This window comes from Syngnathus acus, chromosome 3 (genome assembly GCF_901709675.1).
Source record: "Syngnathus acus chromosome 3, fSynAcu1.2, whole genome shotgun sequence".
Taxonomy (NCBI): Eukaryota; Metazoa; Chordata; class Actinopteri; order Syngnathiformes; family Syngnathidae; genus Syngnathus; species Syngnathus acus.
Genome location: NC_051089.1, coordinates 4,845,875 through 4,873,475, shown reverse-complemented (window position 1 = coordinate 4,873,475; position 27,601 = coordinate 4,845,875). Strand labels below are relative to the sequence as shown.

Below are 27,601 nucleotides of genomic sequence, written 5' to 3'. Positions count from 1 at the left end.
ATATATGCTCTAATGGCTATCCAATACCGGGAAAACGTTGCTGATGAGCGATGTGCTCGGCCTATAACTCTACTCATGCATAGCAAAGAGAGTCACCATTGAGTTTAAATGCAACGACAACCTAATAAGTCCGCTTTATGATAAATATGAGAAGTATCTTCATTGGTCCTTGCTTCTTAAATAAAGCTCCAATGCGACATACGCTGTTGTCATCGAACAGCGGTGATATGTATTGATTTGCGTTTAATCTAGCATCGCCAGAAGGACCCTCGAATCATCTCAGTGCTGGAAGAGAAAATGTCAGATGAGTGGTTCTCAACGGGTAAAAAAAACAGATACCGAAAGATAAGCAGATATCCATACGGCGAAATGGGTTCTGGCTGGGGCCCCTCTGAGGGTTGATAAGAGTGGGCGTGGGGTGATGATGACGCCCACTCATGGATGCATTGTTCTCCTAAAGGAGGCGGATCTCCTGTGCGTTTGGCGGTAATGAAGCAGGGATTGAGGAGCAGGGAGAGGGTAATCATTATTGGCTTTGACAGCAGTGACCTGACAGCTGGGTCCAGTCGTGCTTCAGTGCTTGTTGTACAACACACACAAACACACACGTGGGTAAGCACGAGTGTGTGTGCTCCAGCTCATATACGCCCCAAACGAGACAAAAAGGCTCGTTTGTTGTGGATTGTTCGCCGACATTGGAAGATCTTGTGTCCACTGCAGCTTAAAATTGGAAAGTATTTGACTGATTGAACAACAAAGTGACAACATAGCTTCTCTAGGAGTCGTTTTGGTCCGTAGGTACTCCAACTACAATGTTACAATGATGGTTTACCTTTTGTATTTATCAGCACAGGCTTGACTATTTGGAGATTGCGATTCAAAGATGATTTTGTACATCTGGATTTTTGTGCTTGCCACTGTCATCAGGATACTTGTGCTACGGCGGGTCAGTCTTTATCACAGCTTCCCCGCTTAGCTCAAAGTGTTTGTTCATAAAAGTCGCCTCTGACCTCAGCCCCGAGGCATGCTGCGCCACTCAGCGGGGCTGATTAGAACCCTAACGCCAGTGAGCCCCTCAATGTGACAACGGCATCAGGGAACTTTCAGTGCCAGCTTCTTTACTTTCAAATATGTCCAAACATGACCTCATTATGAAAGAAGAAGCTTAAGCAAAATGATTCATATGGAATTCCTTGACCAAGGACCATGAGATAATTCTTACACATTATGACAGTTGTCCCAACCAGACTAGACTGCATTAGTCCTAAAACCAGCAGTGATCAGGTTTCCTTCTCCAGACATCATTTTGTCTCCTATAACATTTAATGTTTGATTATCATCGCTGACCACAGTAGCACAGTACTTCCATGGTTATTGTCCTTTGTGATTTCATCTCGTACCCCCTGCAAGGTCCTCGGCAGAAGATGAGGCTGTGCTTCATCATGTTGGTACAGCTGCCTCCTCCTCACTGGGCTCCAACCAGCAGGAGCAACAGCTGGAAAGACGAAGGAGACTTTGTCTACTAGCCTGCTAAGCCGATGTAGCTGGCAAAGCAACCCCTGTCTGGACCCTGGGCCGAGCGTTGGGCTGCTATTGGCTCATTTTGACATCAAAATGACTTAGCGTGATAGACAGAGAGGCTCCACAATGGAATCAGATCAGTTGTTGCATTTGCATTTTTCGACTCATCTAAGACTTGAATAAACGGTCTCAAATAACGGCTTTGTCAAAAAGACACCAAGATGCATCCCTTATCCAAATCAGGAACGAAAACTACCAACCATTTACTATATTTTTCTGTCAATCTGATAGTCATGTACAATTTCTGACAGCTGAGCCTGTTTGAACACTCTGTTGCTAACCAAATCATTAGCACCAGAACAGTTTCTTCGACGAGCCTTTACCGCATGTTGCGAATGTATTATAGGTGCTATTGCCGAATGTGAAGATAACATCTATGGGCAGCAAGCTGGCTAACTCGGGTTGCTACATTAGCCAACCAAATATTAGCATGTTAGCATTTGACACACTCTCATTTGAAATAGCACCTGAATACACAACACAATATAAAACCTCTAATCCATCAATGTCGGCACTTTTTGCACTCACATTGCACTCATATTGGAAACTCTATATCTTGGCATGCCAACAGCTAGCATGTTAGCATTCGATCAATTCTCGTTAGAAATAGCACCTGACTAGAGTACAATATGTGAATCCCTGATCAATAAACCTTCACTATCGATTGTTAGGAATGTTTACATATTCGTACATAGAAAGGACCTGTATATTTAATCAAGGTGTTACTAATAACGATAGCTTATTAGCCTTTTGTCGTCATTGTTATTGACAGCCTGAGAGCAGACGTACTAATTACACTCATCGCAATGAAAGGAAACTAGGTTTGTCTCCCCCCTCCTTTCCCTCCCGCTGTCACCTCTCAGCTTGGCAGCATCGAAGCAGCATGCATTTTAATTTGCCCCATCCCACCCTCCGAAGTTACTTATTTCATTATCGATCATCCGTAATGCCGAATCAATGTTCATCTTGTTACGTGGGCCGTAGCCGTGTAATACAGTGATAGCGGGGCCTGCAGACTTACTCGCTGTTTTTACAAAGTGACTTTACCGTAAAATCGATGTATCGTGCCGCCGATGTAGGCAAAGCGATGCGGGACAATGTGGGCCAAAAGGAAACAAACAAAACAATAACACGTTGACTTGTGCTACTTGAAGCAGGTGTCACTTGAAGGTAATGATTTATCCATGATTTAAAGTGAGCCACGGGCTGCGGTATTGATGTTTTTGCATGCTATACGCAAGGCTTACGAATTATTTTTTTATCGATGTGATGCTACAAAGTATAACATCCAGCAAAAGGAGATAGAATACGTATTGTTTTTCACTAATTAAAATAAATCCCAGGTGTCCTTGTCTATGACGTCTGGGTTCGTTCAAGGTCGCTAACATTCACCAACAGTTTTAGTGTCTTTTCTTGTCGCAAGGAAATCGTCAGCAACGGAAATCCGAAGGATAAGTGCCAGCATCGGAAATATTTTTGAATGGGAATGTGTAGAAAAAAAGTCTTAGCTGGCTGTCGTTTAATCTTTAAACGGGGAAAGTTAAAAACAAACAAAACATTACCTATGGCCAGCAGATGACAGTATTGGGTCACTTTCGTATGAGATCAACGTATCAGTGAAACGCGGAAATGGTGGATTTTCGGAAAGTGCAGCTTGTGATCGACCAAAGTTACTGTGACATGTTAAAGAGAGACGGCGATTATTCAAATCTCAAAGTAGCAGCTCGCACAAATATACATGCCTGTATTGTAAATAAAACATATATTTCACTCAAATCTATCAACTTGTTTTTAAATCTTTAGCAAAATGTTAACTGAATGTCAAAACTTGGATCTGGAGTTTTTGCTCTTCCACAAATGCAAATCAAAGTGAGCAGCTTAATATGCAAGATTTGTTAGTGCAATGTTAATTAAAAGAAAAAATAAGACTTCCCCACTTAATAAATCCTGAAAGTAAAGACAAAATAACTTTAAATGCATTTTCAAAGTAACACTTGCTTCCGTCGCTGAGAACAATTAATTTATGACTAATTCATTTATTGGATTAAGCTCCAATGTGCTTTGAGCACAGCGAGATTCATTGGGGCTTTATTTGGGCCTAATGGGACACTCGTTTGAAATCCTTCATGTGGACTTTTTTGATTAGACAACGAGAGAATTTTCTTATATTTCGACTTAAGATGAAACGTGTCATTGCATATGAATTGGCCTACATTTATGATTTCTCTGTGTTAACCCAACAAAATGCAACTTTAAATCCTGAAATGAATAATGAAAATGGAGGTTTGTCTGGATGATACTACAAGATTATTTCTTTAAATCATCATAGTGCGTATTACATACTTTTCTTGCATATTTATGACTTTATTCTTATGGAAGTCAGTAGTTTATTATGGTGTTTTTTTTTACTTTGTCTCCCAAAATTATAACTTTAACAATAACAACATTCCTTTTTCCTTAAGAAAGTTTTACAGCTTCATTACATTCACTTTCTACTTAAGTTTCTTAATATCAATATTTACTATATTATTAATATTTATTATATTATTAATTTAAAATGTATTATTTTTAGTAGTTTTTCCCAAGGCTTATATTATAGATTTATTTTTGTAACATAATGACTTTACCTTTGTTAATTTACAACTTTATTCTTGTGCTTTTACAACTTTATTGTTGGAAGATTACAAATTGTGACTATTTTCTCATGTTATGACTTTCCCTCATAATTCATATCTATAAAATTATCACTTATCACAAAACTCATGAAACTCATAAAACCACTTGTTTTTGCAAAGTCACACTTTGTTCTCATACATGTATTATTGTATGTATTTGTATACTATATATATTTCCTATTTGTTTTACCTTCTTTTTCAAGTGGCCCAAATATTTCCATTCACATGTCATCCAAATAAAAATTGTGTGTTGCATCAGAAACCCCCCTGCACGTTTTTCTTGAGTGTGGAAATGGTGTCATGTGCATAATTAGCATCTAAAATGTCACAGCGCTCCATTATGACTGTCCTCTTTCTTTTCTTTTAACTATGCGTGTGTGTGTTTTGGGGGGTGGAGTGTGTTGCTTGTGTCGACTTAATGCTTTTATGGCACAGCCAGTTTCCAGAATGGGTGCGAAAGTGTTAAGTTAGTGAGTGGTGCGTTTGATTGGAGGTAGTAAATCACTGCGTGCATGCGTGCGTGCGTGAGAGGGGGGTTGTGGGGGGTGTCTTCAGGGGAAGGACGGTGACGGCCTAGGAGCGCTGCTTAGCGGGCAGACCTCGTCTGACAAACAGCGCAGATCAAGTCCCCCTCCCTCTCTCTCTCTCTCTCTCTCTCTCTCTCTCTCTCTCTCTCTCTCTCTCTCTCTCTCTCTCTCTCTCTCTCTCTCTCTCTCTCTCTCTCTCTCTCTCTCTCTCTCTCTCTCTCTCTCCCCCTCCCCATCGACTTCAATGTATGTATATGATTACCATTCTGGTCGAGTGGCACCAGTAACCCGCTGTAATTAATAACCCCGTAATCCGGGTGGCATGGTACACGCGCGCGCGCGTGCGCACATATACACGCGCGCTACATATGCATGGGGCGATTCAGGATATTCAGGACGTTTTTACATAGGAGGGAAATTATGACTGCTATTATCCCTCCTAGACAATGATCTGCTGCTTCCCAAAAGAAGATTAAAAACTTATTACAAAAACCGAAATGTTGTAGTAATAATTATAATAACAATATTGCTTTAAGACTTTGAGCAGTATTCAAATAAAAAGAAGTAATCTGTCAAAAAGAAAACAGATGCTTGCCTTCCTACCCCCCTCTCCCTCCTTCTCCTAACACACTTTTCTGTATTGCTTCGTGGAATTTTAATTTTTGAGCGCCTTGTTGGCCTGGAAAATCGTCTTATTGACACGAAAAGTTCCAATTGTGGCGGGGATTTATTTGTACTGGATTATGATACGTGTTTCTTTTCAAGAACATTTATCATTTATCAAGTTTTCCCCTCTCTCAATACACATTGTGTGTGTGTGTGTGTGTGTGCGTGTGTGTGTGTGTGTGTGTGTGTGTGTGTGTGTGTGTATGTGTGTGTGCGTGCGTGCGTGTGTGGGGGGGTTGGGTGCGTGCGTGCGCGTGTAGGTGTGTGTGTGTGTGTGTTTGTTTCTTCCAATCCACGTTTCTACTAACAGTGTTAATGATCATCACCAGCCTGCTCTTTCATGTCTATCTTCTGTATATTCGTCCGCCCTCCTCCCCAAACTGCAAGGATGATTTAAAGACCCACTCCTGCAAAAAGTGTCGGAAATGCCACTTACTCGGGGGAAATTTCTTTGATTTTAAAGAGAGGGACGCCGTGGTAGCGTGCTCCCTATGACGTCAATTAATTACTGGTATTGATGTGCGTTATTTGTGTCTGAACACACTTGGGGTGGAGAGGTCTGTTTGAAATTAAGGCATATAGCGAAGGTAGAAAAGACAACGCTCTTTTTAAAATAAAAAACTTTTATTCTGTTTTATTGCTTTTTATTTTTATTGTTATAATCTAAATTATTAAGTAAACGCAGTATTTAGCAAATGTATAGAATAGTAAGTGTATTATTTATAACGTATTTATTCATAGTTTATGGAATTGGTTTTGTTTCTTATTTGTGCATAATGACAAGTTGATGTTTGTCTGAGTCAAACAGTGTAAACTCATGATCACTATCTGATTATTATCATTTTGTATTATTTTTCCATAATCAATGAAAATGGTTAATCAAGACGAGCGTCAGAGTGGCTTGTAAAAAAGCACGTGGGTGCTTGTTAGGGGATATTTGACTTAGAATATCTGATTTAGAATAAAATCGGGCACATGCACACACACACGCGCGCGCACACACACACACACACACACACACACACACACGTACACACATTTAAAGAAAACAAACAGTAACATTTTATTTGCAGGTTGTGGCATTAATTTATAAAATAAGGGGGAAAAGTGGTAGCAAGCTGGTATACAGATAAATGAGATCGAAGAGTGTATTCAAATGGGACAGTGTATTTATCCACGTAGAAGGAGGGAGGGGGGAGAGAGAAAGAGCGAGAGAGCGAGAAAGAGAGAGAGAGAAGGGGATGAGATTTGAGAAAGGGGCGGGACTTGTAAAGGACTAGAAATGTCAATCTGAGCAAGGGAGTCCCAATAATCTAAAGCAATCTGTAAGGACCTGACCTTAGTCCATCCAGATCAATAGAAGAAGCAGAAGAAGGGGTAGAGGAAGAGAGCGGACCATTCGCACTGGAAATACTCTTGCTTCCCTCCGCTCTCGCACCTTCCCCTCGGCCCCCATGCGTTCCACACTCTAACAAACCAACAACAAAAAGTGGATATTCCTACTTGTCGATCGCTCCTGTCTCCGCCGTCGGCCGCTATGTCCTTCCCCCAACTGGGCTACCAGTACATCCGGCCCGTGTACCCTGCGGAGCGCCAGGGCATGGCCGGCAACGCCCGGAGCGCAGCCGCCGCCGCAGCAGCCGCAGCCGCCGCCGAGCTCAGTCCGTCGGGAGCGCTCTCCAACGTACTCTCCATGTACGGAGCGCCGTTCGCCGCCGCGGCCGCGCAGGGCTACGGAGCCTTCCTGCCCTACTCCAATGACATCTCCATATTTAACCAGCTGGTAAGTCACCACTTTGAAACTAAGAAAAATCCGCGTCTTTCTGTGCTATACTTTCGGAGTCCGCACAACTTTCATTCAAAGTGGTTTAAAAATTAATACCACAACAACAGAAACTCATAAGACTTTTTAAAGTTCAGCTGCGAACGAAAACAACACAATTGACTGGAATTACTCATTTTAAAGTAAAGTAAATGTATAGAAGAACAAAAGTACAAAAAGAAAAAAAAATGATCACGTAAGAGATCAAGTAAATAATTCAGAGAAAGTGACTCGAGTGTAAAAGTGAAAGCAACAACATATTTTAAAACAGTGATAAGAATGTCAAACGATCGAATACATTTCAAATGATGGTTGTTTAAAAAATAAGCATGCCTAGATTGTATCAAAATAAAGTAAACAATGCTTTCGAAGTGAGGGTTTAAAAGTAGGCGGAAAGTTAAGCGTACCAGAAAGTATACCTCCTTTTACGTGCGCTTTGAGAGACTTTGAATGTGAAAGTAAAACATGTATACAAAACAGTTTTAAAAGTCAATTAAAAAATAAAAACAGGCACTCATCTTTGAAAGTTGCGGCATGCGCGTTAAGTAGCCACGCGTTTAAGAGTCGCGAAAAACGTGTAGAATAAAGCAAGAATTAAGGGGCCGTATTGGAGCGTAACAGTGTTGTAAATGCACGCAGGGGGCCCAATACGAACTGAAGGACGGCCCTACGGTTCAGCACGCCGGCTTCGCCCACCACCACCCGGCTTTTTACCCGTATGGCCAGTACCAGTTCGGCGACCCGTCCCGGCCCAAGAACGCCACGCGGGAGAGTACCAGTACCCTGAAGGCCTGGCTGAGCGAGCACCGCAAGAACCCGTACCCCACCAAAGGCGAGAAGATCATGCTGGCCATCATCACCAAGATGACTCTGACCCAGGTCTCCACTTGGTTCGCTAACGCGCGCAGGAGGCTCAAGAAGGAAAACAAAATGACGTGGGCGCCTCGGAACCGAACCGACGAGGAAGGCAATGTCTACCCTAGCGACCACGAGGGCGATGAGGGCGACAAGCGGGAGGACGAGGAGGAGATCGACTTGGAGAACATCGACACGGAGAATATCGAAAGCAAGGACGACCTGGACGAGCAGGACGACCTGCATTCGGAACTCAAAATTGACGCGAGGAGCGACTCGGAGGGTTCGGACGGCTATGAGGATTTACCCGAGCAAAGATTTCTCAAGGCTGGCCTGCACCACCATCGCCTCCAAATTCACCACCGCGGCTCGTCTCCGCTGGAGATCAAACCTGACGGGGACAAACTTAGTTCGGGTCCGGTCAGCTCCCCGCCCTCGGAGAACAGCCAAGCGCCGGCCCAGAAACCAAAGATCTGGTCTCTGGCGGAGACAGCCGCGGCGCCGGACAATCCGCGCAAGTCGCCGCATGTGACTCCCACGCCCCCTACGTCCCACCAGCAACACGGCCTCATGGCCCCGCACAGACTCATTGCGTCTTGTCCCGCCGTTGGGAAGATCCAATCGTGGACAAACCGAGCCTTCTCGGCGCATCAGCTGGCCCTGTTCAACTCCAACCACTACTTGGGCCTGGCCAACCAGGCTGGAGGCGGGCTGGCACTGTACGGAAGCAACCGGCACACGGACGACAAGGGGGCCGGGCAAGCGGCCGGTGCCGGTGCGGACTCTGCGCTCACAGGTACCGGTCCACGACACTGAGAAACACCGCCTGTGTTTGTGCTTGTGTGTGTGCGTGACGCGCAAAAGACTCCAAAGGCCACTTCCACTCCTTTTCTTTCCACCTTTTACTGTCCTTTTTTTTTTTTTTTTTTTTTTTTTTGCTTGGTGATGGATCCTTCTTTCTGTAGGCCACACACAATGTGTGTATGTGTGTGTGTTCGCGTGTGTGTATGCGTGCGCGTGCGCGCGCGCTTGTATGCAGACCAGAAAGCATTTAAAAATAATATTATTAACGTCCCCATTTCGTGCTGCATGTCCCAATTTTGTTTTTGTTGCATTATTATCATTATTGATAATATTGTTTACAATGTAAGCCAGCAACAGTCTGATGCATAGATGTGTTCTATTAATAGGCAGTCAATTTAAATTTTGGTGGCCACTCAAGAGGGAATCTTTAGTGCCTTTTGACTGCACAGCATTTTTTTTAAAATAAATAATGTCGATTCTTTGACATCGTGTTTTATCTGATTTCTCAATGTTTCTTTTTTCTCAAGGCAACTGTCACTTTTTGCGTGTTTCAATTTTTTTTTATTCCCAGGCCTCCTCTGCTTCTTTAATGCTTTCAATCTGAGTATGGAATGTAAAATAGATAATAATACCATCTGTTTATAGCTACATTTGTAAGCATGTCCTGTGTAAAAAAAACAACTTGCTAATGTAATAATGTATGAACCATGTGTGTAGTCTTTTTTTTTTTTTTTGCTTTCACCCTTTTCTTTTTTATTTGTGAGGATTTGATGTTATTTTTTGTATATAAAGTTAAGAAAATGTACATACTTGTGAACCAAAATTGTACAAGAAAAGTCTATATTTTTGGCTAATAATAAATGAATTGCTGCAACTTTAAAGAGGACAACTTGTCTTGAAAGTCAATTTTACAGGGAGAAAATGCGTTTGCAGTAGAGGGATTCAAAAAATAATTGGGCGATAATGCAGAAAAATAATATGGGTTTATTTTGCATTTAAAAAAACAACAATTTGGAAATGCTATAAAGACACTGCATGCTTGATTTTATTTTTACGGTGGATTTTCCGATTTTTTCTTTTTTTTTATCCTCACAATACAACTCCCAGATCTCATGATGGTCCCCCTTTACTGCAGACACATCTCACACACACTCTCAATTAACGACACCCATATAATTGTAATTTATCGTTGGTGTTAAAAAAAAAAAAAAAAGCTAATAACGACATTTATTTGTATTTGCGCCTTCGGAGACTGCATGAGGGCGTTAAAGTTGGTGTTGGAGCTCCCTCTACAGTCTGCTGCACACACAGCTCCTGTTGAAGCAGCTGCACACTCACACACACACTTGTGCATGCTCTGAACTCAGTCATATTTGATATTTCTGTATAAATTAGCTAAACACGCTGTTGCGGTTGAAAATGTAATGAGGGGAATAATGAGATTTAAGTGTAATCGTGCCGTTTTGTTATTTAAAACTCAGACTCTTTTGGAAATCAAAAGTTTCAAAATGACTCACTAAACTAAATTAGCAAAAGCAACCCAAAAAAATGACTAAAACAACCGAAACATTGACTTTGGAATTAAGAATTTTAAAATAAAACAAACCTGGCGGAAAAAAAAGTTGTTTTGTAGATTAACGTCAAAACCTTCTCAGTGACAAAAAAGAAAATGAATGAAAGTGGTTGTTATCTGAAATAAAAGTTTATTGAATAAGTAATTTCGTTGTACTTTTTTTAATTAAAGTTATAATGTGAAGGAAAAAGTAAACAACATAGCTGATCTGAATCCAAAGTCACAAAATTGAGTTAAATAAAAAACAAATACAAAAGGGTAAAATCTTCACGTAGCATAGAAATGACAAACGATAGCAGACTTTTACATTATAAAAAAGATGTTTGTCAAAAATAAAAAATACAATCCCCCAAAACTACCGTATGTATTTTATCTCCCGAGTTGTTTCATGTTTAAAAACGAAGTACGTACTGCGGTGACAACTGTCAAGTGTGTTAAACGTCTTCAACATCCTCCCGAAACACGCATGTGTTTGTCCAATCAATTATCCAGCCTGAGAGTCTCATCTAAGAGCATCATCATGAATATTCACAAGTGGAATCAGCTAATTGAAGTTGCCCCCCCACCGCCCCCCATCCCTTCTCCCTCTTGCTTTCTTTTCTTTATTTTACCTACCATCCTGTTCATTGTATATTGTAGAAGTAGAATGGTCACTTTGACACCACATTAAACAGAGGGTTTTGTTTTTATTTGAGGGGTATCCTCATTTAGGGTGCATATCGCCTGGATTTTATTTATTTATTTATTTATTTTTAGGTTCCACGGGATTTTTGCACGACGAAAGAATAATCATACTGTGATCGGTGCATAAAATTAGGAATTTGTTAAGAATAATATTTGAAACTTTTTCACATGATGATGTCACGTCCCTGATGTTTGTGATTGAACGGTAAAGTAGACGTTTTGATTTGATTTTGTTTAGTTCAGGAGCCTCCCGCCCCACAATACAAAAAATAATGGAGTCATTAAAAGGAAATCTAATCTGTCTTTCCCCCAAAAAAGTACTCATTGATCCAGCCTCGGACAGAATGAAAAGGGGGTCCGATGGAGCCATCAGAGGGCCCCCTGCGTGTGAATGAGCTCGGAGTAAATAAACACTGAGGCGATCCATTGGAAAGGGGGATAGGCGGGTTGGCATAGCCCCCCCACCTTTGGAAGAAGCTCCAAATAAAGAGGGTCAGCCTTTTGCTTTCACCTCATCCAGCCTTTCTGTAAAGTCCCCTCCTTCCCTTCTCAGAGACACACAAACATCACCTCCTTTGTGGGCCCAGTCAGGCTTAGAAGCGGACCACTGTCTTTGTGCGCCAAGCTAATCCTTTTATGAGCCACTGTCCAACAGGGGCCCCCTCGACCGGAGGAGCAACACACCTCGGAAGGCCAAAGAACCAGTTGCGAACGACCCTTCAGTTGAGAACGTGAGCGAAAGCGCCCGAGTTAAAGAACAGTCCAGGAGTTGCTGTTGTTGTTGACAAAAGACCCAGAAGAGTGAGTGACTAGAGGGCGGCTTGCCAATTTCATGCCTTTTGTTCAGGCAGGTTAGCGGGAGAAATTCTTTCAGGCAACAAGTTGGTGGGGGGGGGGCATGGGCCGGAGGCAAAGGCGGAGGAGAGGTGGGGGGCAGTTGAAGGGTAGGTGGACTCTTTTGCCGTTCAGCCGGCTGAAAGATTGCACTTTTCTCAGCCCCCAGACAGGCCCGAGTTACAGGGCAATTATGGAAATGCGGCTTTGAAGCCGAGCATGGCCTCTTTTTCACTTGCTCCTCAGGACAAAGCATCTGCAAAAAGGGGATTTATACACGCTCGCCTCCATAAAACAGCTTTGAGCCTCACCGCCGCTAACTTTACCCTTCACCACAGTCGTCACGTGGAAGTTAGTGCTAATTCTTAAGTGGGAACTACTGGAGGCCACTGTACTAGAACGTCCATTGAGAATTAGGATGTCACTCAGTGGACACCAAACGTGTTCGTATTTATTCATTTGTGTGTGTATGTGTGTGTGTGTGTGAGTGTGTGTGTTCCAACATTATTCGTCTGAAGGTATTCTGTCTGATCTAACTTTTTAATTAGCTCTGTGGATGATGCAAATTAGATTTTTAAGCAAACGTCCCGATCTCAACATGCTCAATGTCTTATCTCAGAGGGCCTCACCCAGCTCACGCGTCACTGTCAGGGGCCCACCAAATCCAGGGGCCCTGCTCTTTCTCAGCTTTGTACATTAGTCGGCGGTGTAGCACGGAATTTCACCGCCCGGTGTCAACTAATAAGACGCATTTTCTCCGGCCGCCGAGAGGATGGCGAGGGAGTGATGTCTTGACACGGGCCGACACAGCGGAGGCCTTGTACGACACTCGGAGCCTCCCTGGCAAATGCCGATCCCTCGGCTTTCGCCCATCTGCGTTAATGAGAGGACATATTTTGACACATTGCTAATATTTGTACGGACTTCATAGGTTTGAAGGACGAGTGCTCTTTGATTCGCAGGCAGATGGCATAGAGTCTGGAGTAGGCGTACTCAGGCCTTTGCAGGACTTGCTAAATAAATTCTGCTCAGGAACACTGTCAAACAAGTCCTGTCTTACATCTCCCATGAATGCATTAGCAGCCCCCTTTGATTGATTGGGGACCCTCGCCGGAGGGTGAGCCGATGAACCGACTCCTCCAGAGTGATTAATAGACTTTAATCAAGAGTCTTCACCCACTTCTTATTATGAGGGTTTTGCGCAGGAGGAGGGGCCGGACCTATCAATACATCGATTAATCGGTCTGTCTGTCTGTCGATCTTTCTCTCTAATCTGTCTATCGTGTTTCCATTCCAAAGATTGTTTCCAATTGATTTTGTCTCAGTTGTGATGTTTTCCCACATATTCAAGCACCTTTGAGGAACGACTGGGAAAGTCTTGAACGAGGCAGGAATGTGTATCCAAACAGCTTGGCTGGCTAATCATTGTTCTCCAGAGGTAGTTCAGTTCAGGCGGGCTCAAAGCGTGTAGAGGAAGTTATTCGGCCGGCCGGAGGAGCTGCAATCGCCTTATCAGCCAAACAACAGAAGCTTCTAGAAGAAGTGGACACATCAAACTTATCATGACGTTATGTATGTTGCAACCGCACCGGCATTCATTCAAACATGGATAGTTGCTGATAGCATGGTATTCGTGTATTGCGACACCACCCGGGCACTTGTGTACGCTTGGCTGCTACAAGCAAACTCACACACACAATGTGACATCACCGCGCTCGATAAGAGCAGGTGAGATGGCTTCAAACCGTTAAAAACACAATGGTTGTAATCATTTCTAACTTATAGAATGTAGTGAATTTATTTTTCAGGTTGAATAGAATAATGTTAAAAAGCAAATGGAATATTTTTTAAAGAGTTAATTCATAGCTAGTTCTTACTCAGACAATCTCATTTGTATAAAAACAAAGTTTAATGTGGAACTGAAGTTTATAGATTAATGTCGCTTAATGTTTGACTTGTTTCATTTATTCAGTGTAAACAATTGAGATTTCAATAACAATGAAACAGCATTTTTATGATAGAACACAGTCGAGGAAGAGTGTTCAGAATGCATTTTTGAAGAAATGTAAATAAAATAAATATAACGACTGGAAAAAAAAAGTTTTAGAAATGGCACAAAAAGAGGAAGGTCACTTTGATGCTACTGCAAGACTTGTTCAGGTATTTGGGTGTAGAATTTACAATGCATTGCTTTCCGGCGTACAGAGGGTGAGGCCTTTGATATGCCACACTTGATATTTTTGACTCGGACATTTATCTAAACTGGAAATATATCTAAATTTTGTCAGAGTAACCAATTTTGAGGAATTTGATCGGGTCACAGGCAGACAGTTTTGGTGCTCCGCGGGAATGTGTGATCAGTGTCATTCATAAATAAGACAACAGCGCACATTGAGCACTTTGATTCATTGCAGAAATCAATTCATTGAATGGTTCGCCACGGTACAGCGACGAGGGCGGAGCGAAGTCAATCTCCAAGCAGTCATTTCACAGATCTGTGATCTCGCAAGCCAATTTAACATCCGACTTAATCTATAGATTTAAAAAGGAGCTGCCTCGATTGATGGCGAATCAAGTCAGCTGTGTTTATGCCCACAACGGCGCTAACCACCCTTTTAAGTCCTTTTAAGTTGGTAAAAACTACCAACATATACAATACAATTACAAATTACGAGCACGCCTAATGCTAAACTAGAGCTGGGCACAAAAATAATGGCCATTGTGTTTAATGACTCTTCAATGTTACCCTCGTGTTTTCAATATCATGCAAAAACAGAGGTGTCCATTCCTCGTGGGCACCTCAAAGAACGAAACTGGTTCATATTTCTCGAGGAAATATATGTCGCTTTTTCCGATCTGTGAACATGCTCAATTAGCAGTTGACTTAAGGGGCGTCTGTATTAACCTAAAGCCCCCAAGGGAGCCATCTGGGGATGGTGCCCTGCCCCCCTTGTGTAAAAGCGCATGAAAAAAAGCATATCTAATGTCATTTTACAGGTAGATAGAGAAGGAGATTGAGGCATAATTGGACGTAATAACACATCGCTCCCGCTCAATTGCGCAAAAGACTTGCCCACTCGGCATATTTGCTATGGAAATAAATATAGAGCGGATGAACTTTGACATTTGCGCCCCCACTTTCCTGAAGGTCAGTGGCCCACTTTACATACACAGATGAGGCCGTCGACTTCCAAAAATGATAAGACAAAGCAGCGAGGAGAGGTAAGGTCATCGAGTTAAAGCAACAGCTAGGATGACACTTAATTGGCTGGAGGCTCGTGTAACTGTCATCCATTTCCCCAGAGTTGACTTTGAAAGACCCCCCCACCCCCACCCTATGGGACTACAGCCTCGCACTTGTCAGCTGTCTCCCACAGGTTCAACCAGTGGACGTTAGCGAAGGGGCGGGACGGACCTGAAAAGATTACAACGCTTCCCATTTGATTATAACTTCATCATTAGTGTTTATATTATGGTAATACACAATAAAGAGTGTGACAAGTGAGGAGATTAAATGTCAGAGTGAATTACGGGCATATGCACGAACTGGCCCACAACTCAGATGGCCATGCTTAAAGGTCTTGCTCGCTAATTGTTCATATCGGCGTGGAGCGGCATCCGGCGGAGTGTCCAGATTAGACCAGTCGACCGGTGCTCTAATGACTTGTTTGCTTCCTTGTGTCACACGTAGTGACATAAAGAGGACGACGTGGCGGAAACAATAACTGTCCGCATCTTGGAATAAATGTGCATTGATACGGCCACTTTGTTATCCGAGTGTGGCGTCATTTTTATACGCCACTCGAAGCTTCCTTCACATGCAGCTGGCACACAGCTGGTCATCCAAGCCACCACCAGCCCCCTCCACTCCCTTTTATTATCACCCGCTTCCTGCACCACCCACCCGCGCCTACAGAATGCCAGACATGCAGAGTGAAACAATACAGGCAAAAAACATTTGCATTAATGGGGAATAGCAAGGAGGAAGTTATGACGGGGGGAATCCATCATGGGGGGCTGGGGGCTTGGCGAGGGGGGATCAGTCAGTGATAGACAGGTGTTTCTCAGTAGCCAACCTAATCCCTTTCAAGACCTCCCCCAGTGCCCCATACCATCCCTGACCACATTTTAGCCTTAGTTTGTTTTAAATTTATTTATTTATTTATGTATGTATGTATGTATGTATGTATGTATGTATTTACTTATTTATTTATTTATTAGTTTGTTTGTTTGTTATTTTTAAAAACACAATAGGTTAAATCTTCCCCAAACATTTTGGGTGCATCAAACAAATATAACAGAAGGGTTAAAGGTTGACCAGAGATGCTTGCCGGGGTCAGATCGAGGTCTGCTCGGAACGAAACCAATTTTTAACGTGAATTTTATTCAACAACGAAACGACAACACCCAAGTCAATTAATGGCAAGACAAGAGAGACTAGTTGTATCCTTGGCAAAATTCCAAAGACAATTTACAAAAAACAAAAACACCCAAAATAGTTTTGTAAATCATTTGAATACAAAAACGATAAATGCCGAGTGAAAAAAGCCGCCGAACCACATGATGGTGAGGTTGTGGTGAGGCAATGATGTAGATAAGGAGTGTGCAGAGTTGAGGACAGCAAAAGCACATCCAGATGACTGAGAGTCAACACGATGTAACCCCGTGACATGAGCGGCAATCTAAAACGAGATGACTCTGAGCAGAGCTACAAATTAAATAAAGGCCGAATCTGGATTCTATTATCGTGTCTCCACTTTTGTAACGTTTAAGTGGTACAATAAATATGAACGTCGCAGCAGCCAATGGTGCACTAACCAGTATTTGTTTTGTGGGAAGAGCGCATGAAAAATGAGAAACTATGGCATGGTAAACACAGCTCTTTCTTCTGAAAAAAAATGTGAGCAGTACCAAAGGTTCCTGGGAGTTGTAATTGCTGCTGGATTTGTAGACGTGTGTTTCAATCAGCTCAACGGGCAGCTGATGGCTTGAGAAAACTTGTTGCTGATTGTTCATGGTCGTCGCTAATGTTTTCCGGTAGGATATTAAAAAAACAAAAACTAAAGAAAAAAACAGTACAATCATTCAAAGCTCTTGATGCCCTCTGTTGCCGGTAGGATATTAAAAGAACAAAAACTGAAGAAAAAAACAGTACAATCATTCAAAGCTCTTGATGCCCTCTGTTAATATATTTACGATTGAAAGATGTTGGGCTGGACCTGTGTCAATTTTAGACGTGGCCTGGAGTAAGGTTTAGTATTGATGGCGCCATTTTCATTTTTGAAACAAATGTGTTCTCTGTACATAGAACCACTGAGCTAAGGAATGCCAAGCTACAGTACTAAACAAAAAAAGTTAATCATTTTTAGTTCCTTCCGACTGAATCGGGTGCCTATACTACGTAACTACGAAGAAACACCATATCTATGCTATATGCTAACGCCAAGCTACAAAGCTCAAACCAACCTTTAAGCAATGTTGGTTGTATGGTGTGTATTTTCAGAGTGGCCAGTCACAAGGGTACGCCACAACTTGTCATCCTGGTGCGACACATAACGCAATCACCGAGGGTCACACTTCAACATGTGTTTGCCAGACCTATCATTTGGGCCGCATTTTCACAACGGGTCTGGAAGGTTACTCAACCGTGTCATAAATGAGTCAGACCCCAGTTTAGAACTCGCTTGTTCTCGTTAAAAACTTTACAACTTAATGGCCACGCTCAACGGTCTTGGCGCAGCGTTTGGCTTTAAGATTAAATTTGCCTAATTGGTTTTAATTTTCCTTGCTGTGTGTTTTGCAAGCGTCCTGTTTGTGTCTTTTCAAATACTGTGATTAACTGTGTGTGTTTGTCTCCTTGAAGTCTACGCCTCTCCTGGCTGCTACCACAGAATGGCACATCTCTTCTATTACGGGCAATTTCCTGGGTTTTATAAGGTATGTTTATTCCCCCACCTACTCTTATATCATGGAAAGCATTATCTGGTCTGCCAGGATTAGTGCGGAAAAGTTTGCCTGTGGCTAACACGCCAAGCAGATTGTTGACGGTGTGTGTGTTGTTACGGCGTAATTCATTCTAATTATAGTCTTACACTAAAACAACGTTGTACACCCTGCGTCTGGCAAGTCAGAGAGGAAATCGTTCTTAATTGTCATTCCATCATAATTATAATTCATGGCTGAATGAGTGCACAGTAACTTAGTGGATAACAAGTGTTGATTGTGTAACTAAGGTTCTTTCCCCGAAATTACAGATGACCTCGGCCTATTGAAATACCACCACCTGCGAGGTCTTTATCTTCTTGCAGTCTCACTGTTATTCTTACAAATGTTACACCCTCTTTTCTCGCAGTAAAAAAACAGAGAGCAGGATAAATCAAAAGGCAGTCTCTACTGGTTTGTGGGGTGAGTGATGTTGAAGGGAGCGAGTCCAAAACACCTCTCACACCCACCCCCAAAAGAAAAGAAAAAAATTCCCTTTCAAAAACCAACATGGTGAAAATGACATTTCGGTTGAGGCGGCTAATAAATCTTGGCAGAAGGCGGCCGGAGGAGTGGAAGTATGGGCTCCCTCGTCAGCGATGTGGACGGTGATGGTGGGTGGAAGGGGGGAAGAAGGGTAGCCACATAAGAGGAGGTTTGTGTTAGCACAGGACGAGATGAGGTGTAAAGGGAGTTCTGCTGGATTAGGGAGAGTGGAACATCTTGCTGCCGAAATTGTGTGCATCGGTACGTGTTCCTGAGATGTGTCTATTACGACCAAGATAACCAAAAAACGGTTGAGACTGCTTTTTTTAATCGACTCGAGATGTGTTTATTAGGAGCGAGACCTCGTTTTACAAATATGTGGTGGGACAATATCACATCGTCATCTCTTAATATGTTAGCATCTTGTTTTGACGACAAATTATCTTTGGCTGTGTTACTTTAAAAACTATGTCCAAGTTTTGTCTAACTATTCACTTTTTTGTGAACACCATTTCAACAAAAGCTGTTATTTTAAGGCTTGGGGTGTTTTTTATAATCCTCAAAGTGTGTTGCACTGTATTTAAAATCCACGCAAGCACACAGTGACACCAGCACATGTGCACCACTTTTCATCTTTTTATTTGAGCAAACCCAATCAAATGATTTTCTCAATAGCAATAAAGTACTCTTTATTTCACTTGGCCGGGCATCAAACCTCCCTCACACACACACAAAAAAAAAACTCTCCACCCTCCACTCAACCTTCCAACCGCACTACGGTGGGATCAGTTTCTCCCCAGAATCCCACTGAAGCGCTGCCATGTCGGCTGGAGACAATCAGTCCAAATACTGCTTTAGATATTCCCGCTCCTGCCCCAAATTCAATTTATGGACACATTTATTACCATGTCTGTTAGTGACTAAAAGGGAGTTTCATAATCAGGAGCGCACATCTGATCTGGTCACAGCAGGCCCGTCGCGCTTTATTACACGGTCGCAGCGAGGCGATCTGCAGAGGAAAAGGAAAATATGAGCAAACAAAAGAGTTGGGAGTTACACGTGGGATGGGATAGGAAGGCCTTAGATCTGATTTAGGAGCCGCTGGGAGAAACCTGTAAAATACTCGACTTGGTTGTTCTGCGTTTGCAGAAGACATAAATGTATGTTTGGCAGTGCTTCTGTGAGTCTAGGCGTCAAAAATAGGGTTTCAAAAATAGGGTGGAACTTCAGCTTGGAAGTTCAACTCCAGGTTCATTGGTGGAAAGAACAAGCATAAATTGGGTGTTAGTTATTACGCGTTACGAAATATGACCTCAGTTCAGCGAGCATTAAATGGTGAACTATGTTCTTTGCTAAACATTCTCCGATATTTGCTAGCGTTTTACTGTTAGCATTGGCTAGCTTCTTTCACACTTGAGTGACATGTAAGAATGCTCATAAGTGACATTTTAAACCAATCAGTCATTTTTTTATTTGACTATACAATTAATTATTTTAATGTTCATTATTTTATTTTTATGCCTCAAAATCCGACCAAAGCCGAGGTTGACCGACATGCCCAAACAGATTGCGTTTAGTCTTCCACTATATCTTCAAATACATCAAATCTTAATCGTCTTGTGGTTTTCTCTGTAACACTATTAGGTTCCAGTATCGGTCACATTTTATTCCCCCAAGTTGCCAAAAACGACACGGCATTCACTTTTAAACTGTGGTAATGTAGACAGAGACCAGCTTGTTACAGCCAGTTAAAACAACATGCTCGAGGTTTGAGAGATTTACAGTCCTTGCTCGGCTTGTGAAACATAGGATCTAATGAGTGCTCCACTGGGTTATATGTCATTCAGTTTTGTAGCACCGGACTGAGACACAGTGATAAAGAGTCCTGTCTACTTCTAAATACACACACACGTACTCACAACAGCACAGATCACACATGCCAATAAGCGGTTCTTAATCTAATTCATTGGATAGTCAGTATATTTTTAAATGCGATCAGTGGAAGCTTGTTACGGTCGGTCCATGGTAAGATAATTTCAATTGAAAGGCTACAGCAATAGAAAAAATAATGCAGCTCGGCAGCAAAGCGACTGTGGAGTATAATGTGCTCTTCAGGACTAACGCCCAGCAACAGGGCATGTATAGTACGTGGTTCTGAAAACCACTGTTCACCCAGGTTGGAACCCCAGAGAGCTGCTCAACTCAGGTCACAGTCATAAATCCATACTTCTTCCACAAACACCCATCTCAACACTTGCCAGTGCAATAAAAAGTGGGCTAAGCTCCCCCTAGAGGCCAAAAGCAGAGGGCGAGTCTGTTAGGAAAGCAAAGAAGACTTTTTCTGGTGTGTCTGTGAAATGTCAACGCTACTTTGTTCCAGGCTAATTAGTATGCTATCACCTGACACAGGTAATCTTGTGGATGCCTGCCAGCAGTGAATTTTTATCCACCACCGCCCAACCGATTGCTGCAGATTCCCGGAAAACAGAAACCAAACACTAAAACTCACCCAGCAACCCCCCTGTAAAAAAAAAAAAAAAAAAGCCTTGTCCCCAGTGTTGGTTTTGGAAGAGCTTTCTCGACTAGTCATCTCAGATCTTTAAAAATTAGTAACTGATACTGTCCAAATTTCTCCCCTCTGTACCGTCTGGGAAAAATAAACTGAAAATATTGGGTTATTAAAATGGAAGGAAATCCCAGTGGAATGTTTTACACATTTACAGGGTGTGCGTCAAGGTGAGAGACTACACTGGTGAATTATGGCTGGCATTTGGACCTGAAAGAAGGCCAGTCGGGGGAGATTTTTAACTGCATATGACAGATCTGACTGCAGGGGGATTTAAGGATAGCACGATGCATAGAAACCACAGTGCCCCCTACAGCTAAAACCCACACATGTCAAACTTTATTGGCCCGGTGAGTAAATGCCAGAACGATGAATAAAACAGTATCAAGAGTCCTGCTGCGAGGAGTTTAGTATGAAAGATCAATGAGTGTGTGTCTACGGGGAGTCGGCTAAAAGCATCCGTGCCATCTGCGGAAGCAGTGGGTCGACATGGCACACTAATCTCTTCTGGTTTGTGTGTTCGGGATCCAGGATGTCCAACAGGCTCGTGTGACAGCTGCGAGAGAGAGAGACGGTGTTGGGGTGGCGGGGGGAGATCTAAAATGCCCGCCTGCGAACGCAAAGCAACTGTCAGCTTTGTTTGGGCGAAAAGAAAAAGATTTGTTTTGCTTCTCACGTCTGTTAAAGTCGAATCACAGGTCTGGGTAACGGTGCGGCAATTAGGGCTTCGCAACACGCGCACGCCGGCCGCAGTTATTTCCAAGGCACTTCAAATGAGGGCTGAACGATCAAATGAGGCGTCGGTGTTTGAATTTTGTTTTCCTCAAAGAGCCAAGTGGCTCTAATAACAGAGTGGCGCTACGTAACAAGCAAGTGGGATGGAGACAGCAAACATTTAGCTCAAGGTGGTTAATCAGACATGCAGAAGGCATGTGTCTGGAATACCAACACCGTAGTGACACAATTAGGCTTAGCTATTGCTATATTGAATCAATTACAGATGAGATCATCAAGGTCGCCATCTTTACCACAAGCTTTGACATTTAAAGCTATCCGGACTAACACTACATAACATCTTTCGAACTATGCAGTTTGAATAGTGAGAATTTATCTATCTGGGGCAGAATAGTCCATCTGTCACCTTTGCTAGTTAGCAGGCTACTTCCTGGTTCATAGATGGTGATGTAAGATGCCATTTTTATTCTGGGGATTGGGGGAATTCCATTATGACCCAAACACACAGACTCAATTAATTTGTTAAAAGGGAAAACATTTTGTTGCATGATATTGCTGTATTTCATTCATTTGTTTTCTAGCTAGGTAGTAGGCTACAATAGCAGGCATTCTGGAACCGCATCAAAATTTTATGGACCCATCCTTGTGTTAAAGGTCATCTTTACAAAATCTTCAAATAAATTCAGTGTTACACTATTTGTGCCACTTCTGTCACAGTTTTCTAGACGTGCTGGGATCCATTGTAGTGTGGATTTTCACTCTCTTCCGACAGTCCAAACAAGCATGGCCGTGAATAGTGTGGACACGGCTGCAGAGAAGACAGCATAAAAACCCTGCAGAGCGCTAATATGAGTCCTTCACAGCTCGGTCAAGCATAGCAGCACGATAGCAAGCATAAACATGCCAACATGGGAAGCTATGTGAAATTTTGGGACTGATAGAATTCACCCGCCGAAAAAGCAATATTGTCACGCTCTACCCTCCCTCCCATCCAGATGAGCCACTCCGTTTGTACAAACAGACGACGTCAGAGCAGCAGATCACTTTACATGGATAACTGTGGACATCTGTTTGGGAAATGGAATAACAAAACTCAACCAGCTTTTTACATGTTCACCGGAATTCAATTAAAATGCGATTAGCAGGAGTATTAAGGGACGGCTAGCTCCGCCGACGCATATGCGCCCGCCGCGATCCCTCGGCTTGGTCAGGTTACTGTCGGGGATTAGCGCCGACAGGGTGACCTCTCACCTCCAGACAGGTGTTTGTGGGAAAGATGGGAGGGCGCTCATGTCACGCTATGGCAAGTGGGATTCCAACAGACTCGGAACATGATTCCAGTCGAACGATTATTAGCATGCTAGATATATGCACGCATGTCAGACAAAAGTTATGCAAAAATACTTTATTTATCCTAAAAAGTGAAAAAGGAAAAAAATAACACACAATATTAAATAGTTGTTTTGTTTGTGGAGTTTTAAGTGAACGTGTGCGATTGGTGGAGCCCGGCTGCTTCTGCTCTCGCAGCCATCGCGGTTCGTTTATCGCGGTATAGTGAAATCCACCAACCGCGATGTAGTGAGGGATTACTGTATTAAAGAAGTATCGTAATCCCTCGCTACATCGAACCGCGATTTAGCGAGGGTTTACTGTATTAAAGAAGTACAGTAATCCCTCGTTACATCGCGGTTCGCGGATTACATCAAAAATCACAATGTGATGTGTTTAAAATCCATTGCTAGTCTGCTTCAAATTCCATTTTAAAAACATATTTAAAAAATACATATAATAATACTTTCAAATATATTTCTCTTGAGCAGAAATATGCTACATCCAAAGGGATGGATTTCAGATGTATCCATGTTAGCATTCCTCTGGAAAGAGCAAAGGAAGTGTGGACCACACATTAACTTTACGAGGAACCATGTTGTAACAAAATTGGAATTACAATTTTAAAAGTAAATAAATGTCGGTGTACATGCATGACAAATGTAAAAAAATTCCATTTGCTGTTTCACTCACGGCTTTTCCTCCCGATTCCCTCCCAAATAGACACGTTTCTGTTACAACCACCCCAAACCTGAGACCTGTACTTAGGCTGCATGCGGAATAAGCAGCTTTTCCTCAGCGGGCCTGCGACTCGAGCCGCCGCTGGAGAGGTGAGTATCCATCTCATTGGATGAGCCGTTATCTCGGCCCAACACAACACAGATGCGGGAACATTTTATGTTTTTTATAAACTATATATTCACATCTTCCGGTCGCAACATTATTGGATAATCAGCGGTCTGCTTTCCATGGCTGCGGCTCCAATGACCAAATTATGTAAAGACATAGGGAACGACGCTGACAGTGTTTTTGATCCTTATACGTCAAGATTTGGTCCAAGCCCCGGGGTAGGACATCAACTGAGAGTGTGTTCAAACAGCGGATCTTCGCCGAGGAAAAAGCAAAAGGAGGACTGTAAACACACTGAAGCAAACACACAGCACCAGTGAAATTCCCTCATTTAAGGATCGTGACCTCCTTCTGCGCATTATCACGGAAAGAAAGCCCCCCCGTGCTGCCGAATCAATTAAAAACAACCATACAGAATGGAAGGATTAAAAAAAAAAACGCACAGCAGATAAGAGTGTTTGAAATCCTCATTTATCAGATAAAATGATTATCCTGGAAAGTATTTTGGAGTGGCCATTAAAAACAATGCGGTGGGATTACGAGGTCTCGCAAAGTTTACAGTTAAATGCCAAACGGCTTTGATTGACTCACTGAGGCTCATCCATGTTAAGATAAAACAGACTGACATGCCTAGAAATACAAAAAACACAGGCCGGAAAGAACTAACGGTTTGGTTGGTGTTGCGCCAGAATGTCCAGATGACCCAATCCGAGCCTGGTTCATGGTCTTGTTGCGTCTACTGGTATTCCCTTAACATTGTGACTCAAATAAGTAATTAACACGATTTGATGAAGATGTAGAATTTGGCACAAATCCACAGGAATCTTTGCTTTTGATGTGTAGCTTGTCATGCTAACAGCCTCCAAAAAATGGATGCATGCAACACTTTGAAACTTGACTGTTGTATCAAGCATCATTTTGGTTTACCCACCTTTTTCCATTCTGCGCAGCACCGCCGTCGAGGGAGCAGCTCGAGGACGGAGCGGAGCGGCTTTGTTCTGAGGCGATGCTGACAGTCTCTTTATCTCCTCCTGTCAGACAGAACTCTGTTTGATCTGCAGCTTCTTTTGCACATCTTCCACATTCTGGTCAGATGACCTCAGCTTGCTTTGCTTCAACAACAAGAAAAAAGTGTGAGGGGAAAAGTGGTTGTGTTGCAATTAAGGAGTGACCTTTACATGTTTTTGTGAGTTTCGCACATACAGTGGAGTATATGTTCTTTATCGACACAATGCTAGCGAGGGTTCCTGGCCTTCGCTATCAAACAAAGTTGAAGTGAATCTAATCCGCTGTCTCTATCTTCATCTCCCAGGGTGATTTTTTTTTTTTAGTAGTTCACATCACAAACGGCAATTAAAAGGGATGTGCCGCACTGACTACGTATAGAGAGAGACAGAAAGCGAGAGAAGGATGTAAAGAGAAGAAGTATGCCACCTCTTCCTCAATAAAACCGCCACTGACGCCACCTGCCTATTGATCTTTATTACAATAGCAGCAAGCTGTACAGCGTTTGATGGTTTTGTACAGATCTTAGCCAGCCTCATTCATAATTACCACTACACATGTAGAACCAAGGGCAACTTCAGACGGGACGGCGTTTGAAAACGCCACTGCCGCCAGACTGGAGGGGATGATGGGTAATCTCGAAGGGGCCCTCGCAGTGTAGCACCGTGAGCCCCGGGGCTATCGTTCCTCCCACCGCATACCTGCAGCAACTTTACCAAGATCATATTAGGGAGATGATTCGAAATGAGCACAAGGGGCCGACCTCATTTTTGTGTGCTCAACGTAGGAAAAAAAAGAAAAGCGTCTTTGCGGCTGGCTTCAGCAATGAGTTAGCAATGTTTGATTCAGATTTTTTGATTTAAAAAGGTGGTTGTGTTCACCAAACATAGTGCTTAAGAGTTTCAGTTTTGCTTGTGAAGCAGGTGGAATGGAACAGGGGATAATTACAGGAAGCAACCTGAAGTTTGCATGATTCCCAAGTGAATGCTTTAAAAAAAATTCATTTTACAACAGATTAATCCTGGTTTGCTTATAGAGAGAGACGGACGGACGGACGGACGGACAGACAGACAGACAGACAGACATATAGAAATGTTGTTCTCTGACATCGTCCCCCCCATACACACACACACACACACACACACTGATCCGTTTTTTGTTGTTGTTTTTTTTAACTTCAATAACACAGAACTAAGCAAAGACAAAAAACAATCAAGTAAACCAGTAATGTCGACAACGGCAATGCACACATTTTTCTCTATATTACAACATCCCGTGGGAACAACATATACATCAAACAATACAACTCCACCCCCCCAAAAAAAATATATTATATATAATAATAATAATTGGCTTGGGTAATTCACACATTGTGAACGGGAAGTTGCGTCACTGACTCGTCTCGTCCGTGAACGGCAAATTACGTCACGGACTCGTAAAGTCGCCCCCCCCATTCCTAAAGTGATTCGTTCTTTTTTCAGTTCATATTACTTCAACCAGTAGGTGTAGGTAATGCGCATTGAAGCTGGTGCCACCTCGCCGTAAAACAAAACGAAGAGGAAAATGACGTAACTTCCCGTTCACGACCAAGTCGTGAATAGCATTTCCCGTTCACCAACTGAACGGAGCTGAGTGAACGAGTCAGTGAGTGAGTGAACAAGTCAGTGAGTGAGTGCTTTGCATTTCCAGTTCATCGCGAAAACGGATCAGTGAGGGAACGAATCCTGAAAATGGCGGTGTTCAAAGTAGGGTTAGGGTTTTGGTTTCAAAGTAGAGTTAGGGTTTAGGGTTTGGTTTGGGATAGGGTTTAGGGTTAGGGTTTGAGTTAGGGTTTGGGTTAGGGTTAGGGTTAGGGTTAGGGTTAGGGTTAGGGTTAGGGTTTGGGTTAGAGTTTCAAAGTAGGGTTAGGGTTTAGGGTTTGGGTTAGGGTTTCAAAGTAGGGTTAGGGTTTCAAAGTAGGGTTTGGGTTAGAGCAAGGGTTAGGGTTTCAAAGTAGGGTTTGGGTTAGAGCTAGGGTTTAGGGTTAGAGCTAGGATTAGGGTTAGAGCTAGGGTTAGGGTTTGGGTTGGAGTTTCAAAGTAGGGTTAGGGTTAGGGTTTCAAAGTAGGGTTAGGGTTTCAAAGTAGGGTTAGGGTTTCAAAGTAGGGTTAGGGTTTCAAAGTAGGGTTTGGGTTAGAGCTAGGGTTAGGGTTAGCGCTAAGGTTAGGGTTAGGGTTAGGGTTAGAGCTAGGGTTAGGGTTTGGGTTAGAGTTTCAAAGTAGGGTTAGGGTTAGGGTTTCAAAGTAGGGTTAGGGTTTCAAAGTAGGGTTTGGGTTAGAGCTAGGGTTAGGGTTAGCGCTAAGGTTAGGGTTAGGGTTAGGGTTAGGGTTAGAGCTAGGGTTAGGGTTTGGGTTTCAAAGTAGGGTTAGGGTTAGGGTTTCAAAGTAGGGTTAGGGTTTCAAAGTAGGGTTTGGGTTAGAGCTAGGGTTAGGGTTAGAGCTAGGGTTAGGGTTAGAGCTAGGACCCTAGAACCCTAGCTCTAACCCAAACCCTAGCTCTAACCCTAATCCTAGCTCTAACCCTAACCCTAGCTCTAACCCTAGCTCTAACCCTAACCCTAGCTCTAACCCTAACCCTAGCTCTAACCCT

At 42.8% G+C, this 27,601-nt stretch overlaps 1 protein-coding gene and 1 long non-coding RNA gene across 2 annotated transcripts in view; both read left to right on the top strand.

Moving 5' to 3' along the window:
- LOC119120633 overlaps window positions 1–26,083 on the top strand; it is a 95,589-nt gene extending 69,506 nt beyond the window's left edge. Inside the window, exons 2-4 of the long non-coding RNA XR_005097555.1 lie at window positions 17,885–17,958; window positions 23,843–23,949; window positions 24,919–26,083. This is a non-coding gene — a long non-coding RNA (uncharacterized LOC119120633). The remainder of the gene's footprint in view (window positions 1–17,884; window positions 17,959–23,842; window positions 23,950–24,918) is intronic.
- On the top strand, window positions 6,744–9,816 carry irx3a (iroquois homeobox 3a). The gene is made up of 2 exons (XM_037247700.1): window positions 6,744–7,232; window positions 7,911–9,816. Exons 1-2 carry the CDS (start codon window positions 6,987–6,989, stop codon window positions 8,940–8,942), a joined length of 1,278 nt encoding a protein of 425 aa, XP_037103595.1. The 5' UTR covers window positions 6,744–6,986; the 3' UTR covers window positions 8,943–9,816.
- Window positions 26,084–27,601: the final 1,518 nt, after the last annotated feature.

What these genes read in the sequence shown, in the direction of transcription:
- irx3a (XM_037247700.1), top strand. Translation starts at nt 6,987, where the DNA reads ATGTCCTTCCCCCAACTGGGCTACCAGTACATCCGGCCCGTGTACCCT. An exon ending in TCTCCATATTTAACCAGCTG is followed by an intron (nt 7,233 to 7,910) that starts GTAAGTCACCAC and finishes AAATGCACGCAG; the next exon opens with GGGGCCCAATACGAACTGAA.